The sequence below is a fragment of the Balaenoptera musculus genome, chromosome 8 (assembly GCF_009873245.2).
Source record: "Balaenoptera musculus isolate JJ_BM4_2016_0621 chromosome 8, mBalMus1.pri.v3, whole genome shotgun sequence".
Taxonomy (NCBI): Eukaryota; Metazoa; Chordata; class Mammalia; order Artiodactyla; family Balaenopteridae; genus Balaenoptera; species Balaenoptera musculus.
The window spans coordinates 86188564-86207301 of NC_045792.1; the positions used below are offsets into that span (position 1 = coordinate 86188564).

General features: G+C 47.8%; 1 protein-coding gene across 3 annotated transcripts in view; it reads right to left on the reverse strand.

Moving 5' to 3' along the window:
• Nucleotides 1–18393, reverse strand: part of PAMR1 (peptidase domain containing associated with muscle regeneration 1) — a 175063-nt gene extending 156670 nt beyond the window's left edge. The window contains exons 1-2 of one of the 3 annotated variants that reach the window (XM_036861657.1): nt 17711–17815; nt 15918–16021 (exon numbers count right to left, since the gene is read on the reverse strand). Coding sequence is in view for 1 of the 3 variants with exons in the window: in XM_036861654.1 (XP_036717549.1) it covers nt 17711–18248 (538 nt within the window). In the remaining 2 variants the exon portion in view is untranslated. Of the gene's footprint in view, nt 1–15917; nt 16022–16661; nt 17456–17710 lie in introns of those variants that run through there. The other 2 variants (XM_036861656.1, XM_036861654.1) reach the window with 2 other exon arrangements.
• Between the last annotated feature and the right edge of the window lie 345 nt (nt 18394–18738).

The following is an 18738-nucleotide window of genomic DNA, read 5'->3' on the forward strand; positions in this document are numbered from 1 at the left end:
AAGTGGTAGTTGTCATTATTATCATTACATTACAGGTTTATATCCAAGGGAAAGTTTCTTGGGCTAAGGATGGTAGGTGGTTCTGCCCCTGGATAATGAACGACGATTAATCTAGCCATACTTTATGAGCTGGCTTTGGCAACCACACAGCAAGATGGGAGCAATGAAGCGGGTGGTTTGGGATGCTCTCAGCACACACTGACTAAAAGCTGCCCCACCCTCCAGTACGAATCCCTGACCTTCACTTAGATTTAATAGACTTGAGTTTAACAAGATAGCTATTATACTTTAAATAAATACTGACTGGCCAGAAATGCAAAGTTCACTGTGAATTAGGAACAAGAGAGGCCACCTCGGCTACATCTCTGGTCTATCTCAAGCACAGCTTTGAATAATTAATTTGCCATTTTGACGATGACCAGCCTATTAAGCCAAGAATCCTGCATTTATTAAATGTGAACTTAGTGGCAGACAAACAAAACCTGAGTCAATAGTTGCCTCCCCAGTTATTAAAAGCTCCTCTCCCTGAGGATTTGTGTGGGAGGCAGACCACATAGTCTGGGCAGAGGAACCGAGGAGGGACAGGCAGTGGGGAAAGTGATGGAACAGACAGGAGGCTATTGAAAGCCAGACCCTGCTCAGGTGGGAGGTATTACTCTGAGAGTCTGAGGTCAGTGCCAAAGAAACCACTTGGGTTCCCCACCAGTGCTGTACCACCCCTGTAGCAGCTAGCCAGAACATTTGCTTTTTGTTTGGGCTTTCTGGAACTTATTTATTACCCAAAGATGGGACTCAGAGGCAGGAAACATCATAGAAAGTGGTGGGTATCCTAAGGTGAGGACCTCTCACCCCAAGAATAATGGAGAATTGAAGAACACAGCCCTATGTTATAGGTGGCTGTGTAGCGCAGATGTGAACAGTATAGGTTTCGAAGAGGAAACAATTCGGAAGCTATTGACTGCACACAAAAGCAACCCCAACTCCAAACGGTTTAGGTATTAAGGAAATTAATTCTCACCCAGCAGGAAATTCAGAACTATATAGTTTTCTCAGCTGGGATTAGACTCAGCTGTATGTAACAGAAAACACAAGTAACAGTGGCTTAAATAAAACAGAAGTTTATATTTCTCCCACAGAAACGCAGCCCAGATATAAACAGTCAAAAGCTGGTATGGCAGCTCCACAGTCAGCAGGGACCCACACTTTCTGTGCTGCCATCTTTAGCACATGGCTTCCATCCTCAAGTTAGCTTCATGATTACATAATGGCTACTACACTCTAGCCCTCATGTCCACATCCCAGGAAGTAGGAAGATAAAGAGGGGCAGGGCAAAGGGCCACTTATCAGTTTATCAGCTACTTGCATTGATAAGGGAGTCTGGGAAATGTGGCTTTATATCTGGGTACATTGCTACATCCATCAATATAGATTTTCTGTGACTAAGGAAGACGAGCAGAATGGACCCTAGGAAGGCAACTAGCAGTATCTGGAGGCGTCTACGATGGGTTATTTAGTGACTCCCCCCACCATCAGGGACCCAGATTCTCTCCATCTTGGCTCTGCCATCTTGAGTACTGGCCTAGTCCTGAGGTGGGTAGCAAGTGGCTCTGCAGCACTTCCGAATGTCTCATCCAGATGTGATGATATCTGGAGGAAGAAGAGGGAAACTATTCCTATAGCTCTCCTCTGGAAGTAAGAAAACTTCTCTCCAAATCCCATCAGCAGAATATCAATGGTCAGAACTAGGTCAAGGGGAAAAAGCAGCCTCTCCCCTGGAGGTGAGGGTGAGGTCATATCCCTGAATCACATGGCTTCATGGGGGAGGAGGGGATAGCTCACCAAATTAAGCTCTGTAAGGAAGGTAGACGGGGTTGGGGAGCTGGTGGGGCTGGATGCTGGGTCCAAAGACCATCTCTACCATATCCTAGCTCTGGAGCTTGGGCTGTGGACCAAATACTTCCAAGCTGGGCTTTCCAGCTGTCAGACAGTGATAACAATGACTACCTTGTAGGGTATCGTGAGGCTCAAATGGGATCATGTATGTAAAGTACGTGTGCATGTGATTTTATAGTTCTGTCTGTATGAGCAGCTCCAGGCTCGCTCGTGCCACACAAGTAATGCCATAGGTCTTTATTTCTCAGACAGATTGGATCCTGCTTAAGCTCCCATACACCAGATTGGAAGGAATCCCAGCCATCACACTCCTGAGCCTTCCCAGCCCTAAGGTGAGAGAGTCCAAAAAGAAGGTTCACCAAACTGTCACTTTCAAGCAGGAAGAAGTCCTGAATCACTCAGTCTCCTGTTTCCATTTCTGCTACTGCTTCTCACCAGTTTAAACAATTAAAAGTAAAAGTACTCATTGTAACAGTGATGGAGCGTGCCCTCCTTGCCATACACTCCAGGCGCTCTGCATAAACTTGTCCGGTGCCCCTAGAGCTGCTCTGGGTCCGCGGCCCTCCACATGCTGCCTGGTAACGCCGCTCCACGCCACCATGGGTGCCATCCGCCAGCTTCCTGCTCATGCCAACATAGCCTTTGGAAGTGGGCATCTCCTCGGCTGACCCACTCCCTTAGAGCCAAGCAAAGCCCAGGAAGCCCCTTGTCTAGCACCCTAGACCCTAAGTTCTCCGTGCCCAGTTTTCTCAGGCACCCTCATAATCATTCTCCTCTACAGCCCCTACCCATAGCTCTAGAGGCACTGCTCTTGACTGGACCCAAACATCCACACTCACTGTCCTGCTTCTCAGTGGAAAATGTCCTGCTTCCCAATGTGGAAAACCCACCACCCTCCTCTGGCCATTTTCCTCTTTTAACTCCATCCACCACTCACCACACACTGACAAACACAGGCCATTCCTGCTCCATTATCCCAAACTAGAACTTGATGACCCCCTAACATCGCTTCCATCCCTCCCCCATTGTGCCATGGCCATGGGGGAAAGAGGGGAAGATGGATTGACACCACCACCCTTATAACTGTGATTGACTCAGGTAACTTAAGCCAATCAGCCAATCAGCATTCTCTAGCCTAAGGGACTCAGTAAAGACCCAATTTGAGTCCGTGAGACTAGAGAGATTTTTCAAGGAACTTCTAGGGGAAAACAAGCTTTTTCTATCTCCTATATAATGTGCGGGTAAAGCCTGGAACTGTTGCATCCATTTTGCCACCAAGAGGAAGCCAGGCTGATGTTGTACAAACAGCAGAACAAAAAGCCTGAAAGACTAGACCAGGTGCTTGATGACACTGGTGAGCCCCCAAATCAAACCAGCTCAGAAGACCTCCTAATTACTTGGCTTTAAATTAATCTCCTTTATTGTCTAAGCCATTGGTGGGATGGGGGAAAGGGTCCTCATAGTTAGAACATAAAAGACCTAACTGACCCCATGAGGCATCCAGAAATGGTCCAGATCTTAGAAAGGCCTTAACCCTCCGTAGTTTGGGGAAGAATAGCTGAGGTCAGGGGAAGAGTATGAGAAATCACCACCTAACCTCAGGACCTAAGTAGGCTTTTAAAGAAGTTTGGCCTAAACCTGAAAGCAAAGAGCTTCTATGAGGGAACTCATTCATTTGTCCATCCATCCACCCATCCACCCATGCACTGAGAATTAGGATTCTAGCCCCTTTAGGTCCCTCCATAGCTCAGCACCAATATCTAGGCTCCATCTTCATCCAAACAGTACCACCTTGCAAGCTTTTAGCCAATTCAGGTAACACCCCTGTGTTCTCCAGAGAAACAGAACCAATAAGAGATAGATAGATAGATAGATATAATTATATATATATAATTTATAAAATTACATATATATATAATATAAAATTACTCTAGGAAGATATTATTATTATAGGAATTAGCTCATACAGTTATGCAGGCCAAGAAGTCCCATGATCTGCCATCTGCAAACTGGAGAACCAGGAAATCCAGCGGTATAATTCAGTCTGACTCCAAAGGCCTGAGAATCAGGGGGGCCAATGGTGTAAGTCTTCATCTGAGTCCAAAGGTCCAAGAACCAGGAGCACCAATGTCCAAGGGCAGGAGAAGAAGGATGCCCCAGCTCAAGCAAGCAAGTTCGCCCACCTGCATTGGTGAGGGTGATCTTCTTTACTCAGTCTACCGATTCAAATGCTAATCTCTTCCAGAAACAGCCTCACAGACACACCCAGAAATAATGCTTCACCAACCATCTGGGGCGCGCCTTAGCCCAATCAGGGGGCGCGCCTTAGCCCAATCAGGTCGACACATAAAATTAACCATCACATCCCGGCTTCTGGCTTCTCAAGTCCCTCTCCCTTCCTTTCCATCTCCACAGCTACCATCTAAGCTCAGACAGTTCCCATCTTAACTCCTGGCCCATTTGGAGCAGCTTCTTAATGGTAACCTATCTAATCTGCCTTTTGATAATCTGATGCCATGAAGCATGAATCATTCACTCTAAAGCATTCCCTTGATCGTTCTAGTCTGTTCAAAAAATATGTGTTGAGTATCATGAATTTAAACACACCAGAAATACATAGAATTATTTTAAAAGAAAAAGAAGAAAGTCCTTTCTCTCCAAATTTCCTTTCCCCAAGGTAACCCATTGCTAACAGTTAGCTGTGTCCTCCTGGATTCTTTCCTAGTTATACATATATTTTATACTTTTTTTCAAGAAAGCATGCTATAGCTTTATCAAAGTTACTGCCCTACAAGAGACGGAATGCCCTGAAATCACATAAAAATCCATCCCTACATGGTTCCTTAGGGCCACATTCACTCAAAATAATGGAAATTTAAATTCAACTGCCTGCTGGGGGAGTATTCTGAAGCCCACAACTCCCATTTTTGTCGCTGTTGTATTTCTGTTGCTTCATTCTCTACTAGTTTAATTAGTGAATGGTATCGTCTAAAGCAATACCATTTTTATTCCCGTTATGGCCAGAGGCCATTGTGAATTCACAATATTTTTAATTCCAATAAAACTATCAAGCCTAATGGTCCTGTTCCAGGAACTTCAGAGGTTAGAACACCCAGCGTCTAAAGCTGAAGAGAGAAGAAAAGCTTTCCCTGGGCATCTTAGAAAGAGCACTGCTCGCAGGGCTCTCACAGTTGGGTTTGCAGTCCTGGCAGGTCCTGGGGCCTTGGTCTCCCAAACATGCCCAAAAGGGCAAACTCAAAGCCTTGGCTTAAAATTATGTTATTATAGTGCTGGCTTTGGGAGTAATATTATATCATAATTCCCAATTTGTTGTAGTTAAGACTGAGACTGCTCAACAGTTCTGTGACTGGTCCTAGAGTAGCCAGTGATGGGTGACAGAGCTGCCAGGTCTTGGGCCCTTCTGAGCTGGCTTTCCAACATGGAGGAGGAGTTAGGACCAGGTGACCTGGAGACACACTAGCCAGGTGTGCATCTGGCTCCACCATCTAAGAGCTGTGCCAGTTGAGCAGCACACTCAAACTCTCTGAACCGTGGTTTCCTCATCTATAAAAACCCACCTGAAAGGGTTGGTGAGGATATGTGAGTTACCGGGCTTATTAGCAAGACTTGGTAAATGGTATGCGTTATCAGTCAATCCCCGTTTGTTAGAGATGAGGCTTCTGCCTTCAGATAAGTAGTTTCTGATGATCTCCCCCAGCAACACCCTCAGAAAAGAAAAAAATCACAAGGAAGGGAAGAGTGGCCAGAGAAGACTTATTGACACTGGGAAGGATGCTTATGGGGCTGTCAGGAGGGGAGAGAGCCAAGCCTGCCTCTGTGGGGCTGATGTTGCCAGAAGGCACTACAAGGACACAGAGCATCCCCCCCAGACCCTCCGGGACTGGCCACACACCCTGCTTCTCACTTTTTCCTCAACCTCTTGGGGCCCACAGCTGGGCTCCTCTTTCCTGGGAAACACAGATGGTCAGCATAGAAAATGTAGTCTGGATTTGAGCTTGCCTTATACAGGACTGGCTAAATCATTATGCCCCAGAGCAATGAAATACTACCTCTCTCTCTCTCTTTCTTTCTCTCTCTCTCTCTCTCTCTCTCTCACACACACACACACACACACGCACGCACACAAGGAGTAGACCCTGCATACCTTCTGTGTACTTTGTATTCCCTGCCTCCCAAACACCATAAAATAACAGCTAGTGATAAAAAAAAAATCAGAAATGACCTATTACTTTTCTTTACCCTGATAAAGGTCTCAAACTCCCTTCCTAAGCTAGACAGCGCTAGACGAATTTATGGAAATTTTGGATCTGCTAACGGTTGGAGTCAAAAAGATAAGTATTGTTTTTGTTGCGTGGGTGTTTGCCATCATAATCAACATTTATTCAGACCCAAAGCCGATGTGTCACTCTTTGATGTATCACTAGGCACATGATGCTGCTTGGTTTTGCTTTGTATTGGCTCCTTATAAAAGATGCATAAAATACATTCTGTTGGGATCTTACAGTATAGCTCTACTTATCTTATGAATTGTTAGAGGTTTCTCAATATTACTTTAAAAGTAACACAAGATTATAATTTTTCAAAAATTAAACAGCACAGACTATTGAGGTAGGTACCTATAGAATTATGGTCCAGCACAGAACTGCTCCCTTATATACTCCCTGCCCTGTCACGTGGCAAAGGCCCAGTGAGCCAATGGTGGAAACAGCTGTCTCCAAACGGACCAATCAGATTTCCTCTCCCTGGAATGTAAACACTCAAATGGGAGGTGACTGGAGCTGAGACATTGTATACGTGCACCTTTGAGAGAAGGCCCTCCTGCTTACCTACCTGGTGTTTCTGAGTTCTGGTGCTTTCCAATGCCCAATTTTCAGGTCTTCCATTGATGCCGGGAACTACTCCAGCATCCTTCTATCAAATCCCATTTCTGTTTCTTGACTTGGCCAGTCCATTTCTGTCGCTTGCCACAAAAGCCACCTCAACTGGTTCAAGTATAGTGAGCACAGATTTTACAATCACACAAAGACAGGGGTACCAAAATCTCACATTCTTTATTACTCTATGTCTGAGCTTAACTTTTAACTTAAGCCTCCACACACACCCATTCATACGTACACAGCATACTTTCCCCAAATGCTCTAGGGAGGATAAAGTAAAAATGTATACGATAAAAAGTAAAAGTGCGTCCCACCCACAGACCTTTTCTTAAGGAGTAATGCTGTTAATCACTTCGTATGTCCTCCCAGACATGTTTCTATGTAGCTGAATGTGTGGTTTTTAATCCTTATTGAGTGCCTACTATATGCCAGAAACTGTACTGGAACTTCTCACCTGCTGTATTTATTTAATCCCATACTCTCATTTAATTCTTACAATATTCCTGTGAGGCAAGCACTAATATCCCTTCTTACGAAAGAGAAAATCAAGGCAGGAAGACTTCTGTGTAGTCTAGCTACCCTCTCTGAGCCTAAACAGCAGTGTAGATCTAACATCATCCCCAACTAAATGACCCTCTCAGTGGGGAAAGGCAACAAGGTCAAGCACCCTACTCTGGTCTCTTGGTTTGGTTTTGCCCGGTGTGAGCAAGGGTATCATGCATAGGAGCAGAGAAGCAAGAGAAAACTTTCTGTTTCTCACCATTTCCTCTTTGCCATCTCAGAGTTTTTTTATGATCATTTCCCCCCCGCCCCGCAAATAATCCAATGATCGGTGATTACCCGCCTCTTTCTCTCTCTGACTCCTATTGATTAAATCCTCTGTTTATTAACAGAACCAGGCAAGCAAAGAAAATGATTTCAAAATAATCTCTCTCTTTTTTCCCCAACCCTTCTGGTTTTTCTTTTCCTCCTCCTTTCTGTCATAGCAGCTAATAAGAGAAATAGAAAGCACCATTAAAGGGGAGAGGGGCTTTTAAATTTTCCAACTTTTGGGGAATTGCCCCTGGGTTCCTTTTTCTGCCATCCTGACCGGAGTTTTAACGGTCATTGTAACATACATTCAACATGGACATGTAACCATGTGGAAAACCGGAGGTAGTGACAGAGTCTGCAGATGTGGATTAAACTCAGCAAACAGGGTATGAATGCCATTGAAGAGCTCTTATGTGGAAGTCAGGTAAAGTGCTTTCAAGTTTCAGGTCTGCCAGGAACTAGCTGTGCATCTTAGGCTCATCACACACCCTCTGAAACTCAGTTTTCTCCTTCATAAAATAGGAACAGTCACTAACACCTGCCCAACTACCCCTCCCTAGCAGGTTGTTGTAAAAATCCGACCAGAGTGGCACGGGAAAGAACTCAGCAAAACTGCAAGGAGCTATAGGAATATATCACCATCATTATTCCTCAGCCCTTCCCCTGCTACTCCTCAGGCCCACACTGTCGCTAAAATGCAGCCATTCTTTAAACTCAAGCAGGCAAGAAATGGCCTCTGAGGGTTTTTCCTTCCTTTTTCATCTGGTGAAGTGAAAAGGAACCAGGGATCGCGTCTCAGTGCCTGGTGCATAACAAACACGCCCAGTCCCAGAGAGGCAATTCTCTGATTCCCTGTGGCAATCTCTGAGTCGGTTCTCAGGAGAGGTGAAACCAGAGGAGAAATTATAGCAGGTGATGAGTGTTCTTGCACTGTCAACCTTAACTCAGACTTTTCTGGTCCTGAGACAGAGAGAGTGCTGTCCTCAGGACTATCAGGTCAGCCAGCCCAGCCTACTTCTTTTCCAATCCCTCTCATCCCCCCACATAAGATATTTACCACGGGGAGCTTTCTGGGCTACGACAGGTCTCCCAGGAGATGGGCTGGGCTCAGTCACACAGCAGAGATGAGGAGAGATGTAAGTACCTGTTTCCAACATGTCTGGTGTAAGACAATCTGCCAGTACAAAGGAAGAGACGAGTACCTTGTAAGAGGCCCCTTGGTTAACTGGCCAGGGTGCTTCCCAGCCCCAGAGGTCACATGGCACTGTAGTTAACATAACTTCTGTCTTTGGACAGACCAGAGTTGGAATTCCTCTTCTGTTACTTAGCAGAAGTCTCCCAGGCCAATGAGAAGTCTTACTTCTCATGATGCTCTGGTTTTTCCATCAATGAAATGGAGGAGTAATACCTCCGGGGGCGGGGGAGGCAGGTTGGAGGAAGGTCTCTAGACCGAGTGCATGAAAAGCTCTCACACACTGCACTGCATGTAGAAAGTACCTCAGAATCGTTCAGTGTTGTCCACCAGAATTCTGTTCCCGACTTTATCACAAGAAAAACCTTGACAGTCTGTGGACTGAAGGAAGAAGCTGGGATCCTACAGAGGCCTGAATAGAAGCAGCACTGTGTTACATGAAGGAAGAGGGAAATTTTGCCTGTTTCTCCACAAAGGGGAGAGAGAAAGGTAGGAAAGGAGAGGTAGATGGACGAAGGCCTTGTGCAATTACGTGACCCACACACACCCCGGGAGCACCCCCAGATCTTCAGTAAAGTCACTAAACTCATATCTTTGGCCCAAGTGGATTCTGGGACAGGGCGGGAGGGTGCTGTGGATAAGGCATTGAACTTCACGTCCACACTACTGTGTGTTGAAGTCAAAGCAACAAGTATGGAAGCAGGAGGTGGACACAGAGAGACATGCTTGAGGAACAAAGGCCCAGGGACTCTCAGAAATGGAGGGGAAGTTTGTGGACCCTCCCAGGCCATGGAATAGGAATTTGGGTCAAGATTAACTGGATCTCAAAAGAGCAGGGAAAGTTCAGCTAACAACGGGGTTATACCATTGCCATCACCATCACCATCATCATCATCAGGTATTATCGACTGTCTGCCTGTGGGATGCCGAAAACTGATTTTAGGCAATGAAACCCGGAGTCCAGGAAGCTAGCACATTCTTAACGAGGGCTGCATTACTGAAGAATTTCTACCTGGTTTTTCACCCACCTCACTGTTGAAATACGAAGCTACCTCTCCATTCACTCTTCCCCACCAGCAAGTGTCCCTAAGTTACCCCTTGTTTTTGCATATTCCTCCAGCCCGTCTTCAGTCCAACAGTGGTGACTCTTCCCAGGCCTGGAAGTGCCTCTGTCTCCCATTTAGGCTGCTCCCTATTCTGACAACACCCATCTATGCTGCAGTGAGCCCCCAGTTATAAATTACTTACCTGCTGGCCACCATTTTAATGTAAATGGATTTTAAAAAGCAGCAAAGGAATATATTTTCATTTGGAGTTAAAGCGTCATTTTTTATTCGACTTTGAGCCTGGTCTAGAAGAGATGGCAGAAGAATGGCTCCAAGGCTAACACAGCTAATGATTATGATGGAGATCCTAGGAGCTGCCGATATTTCACTTGCAGCCACCTCTAGTCTGGCTTCACTGCCTGCAATACTTTTTTTTTCACAGCCACTTCCATGAACACCCACCGCCTATGATGGAACCATTATGAAAATATCTCTGCTCTCGGCAACCTCGATTGGTCTTGACACATTATCACACTAAGAGCTCAGCCGCGTGGCACTAAGTCCTATTTATAATAACCCTTGGCAGAAGCCACCACAATAAAACCTGGTACTTACGGGCCACCTTTCATCTAAGGAAATCAGAAAGCTTTACAAGCTTAATTAAGCTTCAGCATCTATCTGACTGATGAGATGCACAGAGCCTGGGGAAGCTGAGGAAGCGCAGCATTGCTAATTACACAGCAGGTAAGGCTCTGGGCTGCAATGAACAAAGAAATCAACGAAGCCAGCGAGAGTCACTTTCTTCAGTGGCAAATGTTTGTCGAGTGAATTTCTCCAGGGTGGTTGAAACATGATAGGTGAGTGATAAAGGGGCCGTGGAGAGTCTCCCATCTGGTGTTTCTCAATCCAGGGAGGGGGCCTGAGATTTGTTTCTTTTATCAAAAGAGGATTAAGCTAATCCATCACACTCAAGTGCTTTTAAGGATGAGGAAATTGAGCTCCTGAAAGATGTAGAAATGAGCTCAGGTGCTGCTCTCTCTGCTTGCCCCAATGTTCTTCCTCCCCAAACCCTGACCTGCAAACCCCCAGTTACCCTTCAAGACCAGCTTCACATCTGCCTCCCTGGTGAAGCCTTCCTGACGTTCTCTAGTAGGATTAGTTGCTCCCTCCTCTGGGCTCTTGTGTGGTTTCCATTTCCATAATAGCTAAAGCAAGCGATAATATTTATTGAGCACTTACTAAGTGCTTAATGTGCATTTCATCCACACAATAATATTACGAGGGAGGTGCAGTTATCACCATCCATTTATCGGATGAGTTAACAGGTTAAGTGACTTTCCCAAGACAGCACAGCTGGTAAGTGCAAGACTCAGCCTGGCTGCCGGGCACATGTACCAAAAGATGACAACACACTGCCTTCCCAGCAGCACAGGTGTGATGGAAGAGTTCTGTTTATATGTTTGCCCTCTTTCCGGTTTGCAAGCTCCCATGTGAGAGGTATATCATTTAGGAATCTTTTGGCTGCAAAGAATAAAAACCCCAACTCAGAGTGCGTTAAACCACCAGGGAACTCCAGAGGCAGGGTGGCTCCAGAGCGGATTAATTCAGGAGCTTGGTGGTGACATCACCAAGGACCCAGGTTCCTTCCCTCTTTCGGCTCTGCCACCCTCAATGTGTCCACTTAGCTCTCCTTGCAGTTATATGATGACGGCCCCAGTTCCAGGCCTCAAATCTAGACCTGAGCCATGAAGAAAAGTGCCATATTTTTCTGTGTCTTTTTGTAACAGCAAAGACATCTTTTCCAGAAACCTCCCTGTGGACTTCCCTTCAGGTGTCACCAGCCAGAATGGTGTCATATACCTATGCCTAAACCCAACACTGGCAAGGGAGTTGAAGGTACTGTGACTGATTTAGCCCAATGAGGATTCAGCCTCCCCTCCAGCACCAGGCACAGGGAGAAGGATGGAGACCTGCCAAGAAGAAGGAAGGGAAAGGGAAGGGTGAAGAAAAGACAACCAATGTTTCCTGATGCAGGTGTGAAGGACAAGAGGAAATCTGACGCCATCACTTTCGCCCAATTCTTTGGCCTTTGGCACGTGAACGATAAATGTCAGTTGAACTAAGTTATAGTAGAGAAAGAAATTCATGTCCCCAAATGCCCAGTCCAGAATTTCTACCATCATACCCTGTAACTAGGGTATGATGATATATGACTGAGAGATTATGTCAGCAACTGCTCTAAAATTTACTAAATTAATTCACCAGTGCTCCAACCTTTAGATTCTGGTCTCCAACACCAGTGGCTACAGGAACCTTTTCCAAAAGCAGGTCAAAAAGAGAGCTACATGGAATAAAGAGAATCATATAACTGTTAGTCTCACCATAAATTAAGGGTGAGACTTTCTTTCCAGAAACACAGTGTGTTCTTAAAACTGGGACCCATTCAGGCAGACAGGTTGATTGCAAAGACTGTATGTTTCCAGACCTCCTTCTAGCTATCCAGCAAGATTTACCTAGAGCCAGGTGTATATATTACCTGCCCCTGACAACCAGGTGTGTAAAGATGAGACAGTTACACAATTCTTGGGAGACCCAGATCGTGGAAAAATAGAGAGATGCCAGGAAAAGGAAAAAGATCCCCAAGCAGAAAAATAATGTACCCTAGGCAAAGACAGAGTAGAGAAGAAGGAAACACAAATAATGAAACTGCAGTCCAGAGAGACTCGAAAGCTACCTGAAGTCACACAGCTAGTAACAGCTAAAGCAGGAGTCATACCCAGTTTCAAGGAATATTGTACTCCTCTCCCTGACATGGTCTTTCCCACTCTTCCCTTTTGTAGAAGCATCTAGAGGGTGAATTTGGGGGCCTCTATCTTCGGGAGGGGCTTGTAACTCAGAAGACCCAGGAAAGGTTAGGATTGAATGAGGCAGAGTAGTGAGAGGAAAGCAGCTGCCCAAGGCTGGCTGGAGGCTCTGGGATTTCAACAAGAGCTGCACTGGGAACCCTGCTACGGTCCAGCTGGGAAGGAAGGGAGCAAAATTTTCAGAGAAGATGCTCATCTGGGGCATAAAGAGGGTGCACTGGTCAGGGTCACCACCTGTATCATGCCTCTCAAGACCCAAGTGAGGCTTGGTGGAGGAGAGCAACAGGAAAAGAAGGAGACCCCCATCTGGGCAACGAAGCAGAGAAACAGGAAGGAGAGGGAATGATAAAAACTAGGAGTTTGGGATTAACAGATACACGTTACTATGTATAAAATAGATAAACAACCAGGACCTACTGTATAGCACAGGGAACTCTATTCAGTATCTTGTAATAAGCTATAATGGAAAAGAATCTGAAAAAGAAGATATATACATGTATAACTGAATCACTTTGCTATGCACTTGAAACTAACAAATTGTAAATTAACTATACTTCAATTTTTTTAAAAAACTATAAAAATAGTGGACTCTTGGATAGTCTTTCAAGGGTTTTAAATACAGGAACTAATTTAATCACCACAATAAGCTGTAAGGTTTTTCACTATTAATTAATTACTGTTAATCATCAGATATTATATTATTGTAATTAGTATCAATAATACCAACAGCACTATTATTACTGTGTTTTATAGATGAGGACACTGAGGCACAGAGAGGTCAAGTAACTTACTCAGAGTCACACACTTGGTAAGTTTTAAATCTGGACAATCTGGCTTGAGGGGTTCACACTCTTAACCATTTCACTTGATAGCAACCACAGAGAACATTTCAAAGCAAAATTTAATCTGAGTTGAATCTACTTTGATTTAATTCAATAATTTTTATATCTGACATCTTCCTAGTAGTCTACAATTTGCAAAGAGTTTGGCCTCCATCATTCTGGAATCTTAGCCCGGCCATTTACTTGCTGTGTGACTTCAGGCCAGCTACTGGCTAAGTTTCGGTTTTCCCATCTGTACAGTGGGGACAAGACTACTGGTCGGGAGGGCGAAAGGAGAACACATGTGCAGGGCTCAGTCCTGTGGCAAGCCCATAATAAGCACTCAGTAAGCGTTTGCTGCTAATGTTGTGGTTATTGTCAACGTCTCACAGGAACTTCACAACAATCGTGTGAGGGAGGTAGGATTTATTATCCTTGTTTCTCAGATGTGGAAACTGGAACTCATAGAAGGGAAATAACTAGCCAGAAAGGAAAACAACCAGCAAGAGGAAATACCAGACTTAGAAAATCTCCCAACTGCCAGCCTGCTGCCCTGCACCCAGCCCTCAACTCCACCTCCTCTCTCTTCCCCAGGAGGCACTGTTCTAGGAAGCAGATCATCCTTCAAACAGGACTGTGGATGAGTGTGAAGCAATTGGAAGCTGATGCTCAGGGAGAAGTTCTGAGGACTGTGAAGAAAGTTCTCCAGGTGAAAATAGGTTCCTATGTAGGGAAAGATGAATAGCACCTCCCCTCATCCCCAAGCAACTGCCAGAGGGGCCAGCCTGAGGTCACACATTGTGAACAACTGTGCCCTGTGCCCTCCCAAGGAGCCCCAGGGGGGTGGCAGTAGGTGGGGGGGGTGTCCTCAGGCCAGGAAGTAAAGAAGAATGGGAGTGTCTTCATCTTACGGGTAAACAGAGGAGTGTTTTTAAACACTGCCTAAAAACATCTCTTATATAATGCATTTAAACTGCATTCTACTTTGGGTTTGTTTTTTGTTTCTCTTTTATTTCTGCGGTTTTCTGTAATTCTGCATTTCAATGCATTTGTTCAAGTTTCTATCAGTGCATCCTGTTCTGGTACCCAGTGCATTCAGTCCTGTGGCTACAGGCTAAGAGCTACAATAGAGTCAGTCCATCTTCTGAGGTGTAAGATCCTAGCTGACTGCTTTAAGGCTTTAGTTTCTTTGTCAATGCTGGTAATGTGATTGGAAGATTCTGGGATTTGAGGTATCTGAGTTGAAGTCATCCCTCCCAGATTGAAAATCATGTGCTTCCTTCTCTTACATTATGTGGATCCGTCACCAATCTTTTTTTCCTTTTATGTATGAAAGCTCTTATTTTGTATCTTTTAGGGGTAAGCAGTTTTTTTAAAAATACCTTGATACATGCTACTTGCAGAGCTTTATCTTATTAACATTCCAATGATTTATTGAGCAAATTGTTACTGAACACCCACTAAGTACCAGGCATTGTGCCAGGCAGCCATAAAACAACAGACAAGGCAGACTCTTCACAAAGTTTACAGTGAACTATACCTTATAGTTACTTATAGTTTTTTTTTAACAGCTACAAAGACAGAGACACCAACTACTCTGGATTTCCCCATATCCCCCAGGAGATGGCATGGGCCATGGCAGCCAAGTAATAGTCTCAGACTTTAACTTAAACAATTAACCGACCTGCTGAAAATGTATACTTCTTTCTAGTTAGATGATATTCTACTTAATGCCCACAAGGTGGAGATCTTGCTTACAGTTTACCCAAGCTGAAAGCAATGCATTCAAAAAAAAAAAAAAAAAAAATTCTCAGAAGTTAAACCAAAAGACAAAAAACTAAATTCAATTTATTGAGCACCTGTTTAGTGCAATATCCTATATTAGGTGGTAAGACAAATAGAAAGTTGTTAAGATATAGTCCCTGCCTTGTAGGGAAAGATGAGGGTAAGGAGCTTGCACAGAGCAGGAAGACGGTACCTTTTAATGAATTAAGGTAGTATAGTAATAGTAATTTCATCATCAGATAATATCTATTAAAAGGCATGAGGCAGCCACCATGGGGTGCAGAAGAGATTCAACAAGGACCCCACACTTCAGCCAATATGGAAACACTTGAGGGTACACTGGGTCAGCTCTGGAAGTCCCCAGATGTGCTCTCTGGATGCCTCTGCTTAGTCACAAACCTTAGGGTTTCTTAAAATGTTCATTCTTTGGAGAAAAAAATATAATCAGTGCCAGGTAATGAGCTGATGCAGTTGAAAACCCCCAGTTGCATTTGATGGGGGCGGGGGGGGGGGTAAAGACAAAAGAAACACATGAAAGGAAACAAATTTCAAACTCCTGCTTTCAGAGGTGGATTCCACCCCCCACCCCTCGTCTTGTGTCTCACCTGGGAAATCTTGGTTTAGATCTGGGAGAGGGTCTCACGCAGAGGTAAGAGGGAGAGCCGATTCTTAGCCAAGAGCCTTCCTGGTGGATTGAATCCAAAAGTGGCTGGAAGACAATGTGGTTTGCTGTTTACTTTTTCTTTTTTATTATTTTCATTATTTTTTTTTTTTTTGCTCCTCCACCCCTCCCCCCAACCACTTCTTCCCTTAAACCATTAAACCAGTAAGTCAAATGCAATATGGGTTTGTTCTTTTTTGTTTTTCATTCGTTGAATTGAAAATCACATTTGGGGCATAAAGTGACAGTGAGTTTTTAAAAAACGAGAATGCTGGCAACTTGATAAAAATAGTGAACTTTCTTGATAGAGGGAAAATCAAGTGGCATGCTGCCCAGAGACCCCAATTTGAATTTTAGTTTCTCCACTTGTTACTTCTGGGATCTTGAGCAAGCCCCATCCCATCTCTGTGCCTCAGTTTCCTCATGGGCAAAATAGTATCGTTTCGTAGAGAAACGGTCTCTAAGGCCCCCTCCTACGCACTAAGTCGGATCCTGGGTTGTAAGGCTCTCCTGGCAACCTGAACATCTCCCTAGAATGTGAGCTCCGTGAGCACGGGACCTCATCTGTGGATTTTAATGCTCTGTGACCAGAACCGAGGACAGTTTGTTGAATGGAACCTGCCTAGGGGTTCTTGCACAGTGAGGCTGAATTCCCGGTGAGTCCCTCGGGAAAGGCGGAGCGACCAACCTCAAAGCGCACAGCCCTCAGTGACCAGTGTGGTGAGCGTGCTCGGGAAAGGAGGTGTCGGTTCAAAGTTGTTTGCTGTAGATGGTTCTTCTAACCCGGCTGGAGTCACCTCCTCAGTGGCTCGGAGAGCTCCCCAGGGGTTTACATAAGGCAGGGTGAATCACACCCACCGTCGGAAACGGAGAAGGCAAAGGGACCTGCCCCAATCCACCCCTGGCGGCGCCGGGAGCGTGCTGGGGGTTAGTCTGAACTTTGCTGGAGGCCAGAAGCCGCCCAGGCAAAGGGACTCCAAGACCACTCCAACCCCCGCGAGAGCCAGCGGCGCGTCTCACCCACCCAGCGCGACTCCAGCTCTGTGCCTCCCGCTCCGACGCCCCCGCGCGGGCGCCGCCTGCCTGGCTTCCTGCTCCCGGCCCCTAAGTCCCCGACTGAGCGTGAAGCCACTTCTCCCGCCTGGAGGGAGCCATCGCCGCTTTAAAGGGAAGAGGAGGGGAAGGGGGCGGGGAGAGGCGGCGGAGGAGGGGGAGGGGGAATCCTCCGTCGCTCCCACGTGGTCCGGGCGCCTGTGAATCGCGCCCGCCGGAGGGTCTCACAGCGAAATACAAAAGCAGCTGGGAAGCGGCAGCGAGGCGAGTTCTCAGTGCCGGGCAGAGCCCCGCAGCGCCCCACGGCAGCGATGGAGCTGAGGCGCCCGGAGACCCGGAGCCGACGAGCTGCCGAGCCCGCGTCGCCGCCGGGACCCGGGCTCCTGGGCTCGGCTTGAAGCGGCGGCGGCACCGGCGCGGCCGGGGGAGCATGGGCAGGAGGATGCGGGGCGCCTCCGCCACCGCGGGGCTCTGGCTGCTGGCGCTGGGCTCGCTGCTGGCGCTGTGGGGCGGGCTCCTGCCGCCGCGGACCGAGCTGCCCGCCTCCCGGCCGCCGGAAGACCGACTCCCGCGGCGCCCGGCCCGGAGCGGCGGCTGGGAGCCCGCGCCTCGCTTCCCTCTGCCCCCGCCCCTGGCGCGGGACGCCCGCGGCGGCTCCCTGAAAACTTTCCGAGCGCTGCTCACCTTGGCGGCGGGCGCAGATGGCCCGCCTGGGCAGCCCCCGGGTGAGCGCAGGCGACACGTGCCCACCGGACGGCCCTGGCCTGAGGAACGCGCCGCGGTGCACGGGGGCGTCTTCTGGAGCCGCGGCCTGGAGGAGCAGGTGCCCCGGGGCTTCTCGGAGGCCCAGGCGGCGTCTTGGCTGGAGGCGGCGCGCGGCGCCCGGGTGGTGGCCCTGGAGCGCGGGGGCTGCGGGCGCAGCTCCAACCGGCTGGCCCGCTTCGCCGACGGCACCCGCGCCTGCGTGCGCTATGGCATCAACCCCGAGCAGATACAGGGCGAGGCCCTTTCCTACTACCTGGCGCGCTTGCTGGGCCTCCAGCGCCACGTGCCGCCGCTGGCACTGGCCCGGGTGGAGGCTCGGGGCGCGCAGTGGGCTCAGGTGCAGGAGGAGCTTCGTGCCGCTCACTGGACCGAGGGCAGCGTGGTGAGCCTCACTCGCTGGCTGCCCAACCTCACGGACGTGGTGGTGCCCGCGCCCTGGCGCTCTGAGGACGGCCATCTGCGGCCCCTGCGCGCCACCGGGGGCGAGCTGGCCAACCGCAGCCGGGCGGAGCTGGTAGACCTGGTGCAATGGACCGACTTGATCCTTTTCGACTACCTGACGGCCAACTTTGACCGACTTGTCAGCAACCTCTTCAGCCTGCAGTGGGACCCGCGGGTCATGCAGCGCGCCACGAGCAACCTGCACCGCGGCCCCGGCGGGGCGCTGGTCTTTCTGGACAATGAGGCGGGCTTGGTGCACGGCTACCGGGTGGCGGGCATGTGGGACAAGTATAACGAGCCGCTGCTGCAGTCAGTGTGCGTGTTCCGCGAGCGGACTGCGCGGCGCGTCCTGGAGCTGCACCGCGGCCAGGACGCGGCCGCCCGGCTGCTGCGCCTCTACCAGCACCACGAGCCTCGCTTCCCGGAGCTGGCCGCCCTCGCCGACCCCCACGCTCAGCTGCTGCAGCGCCGCCTCGACTTCCTCGCCAAGCACATTTTGCACTGTA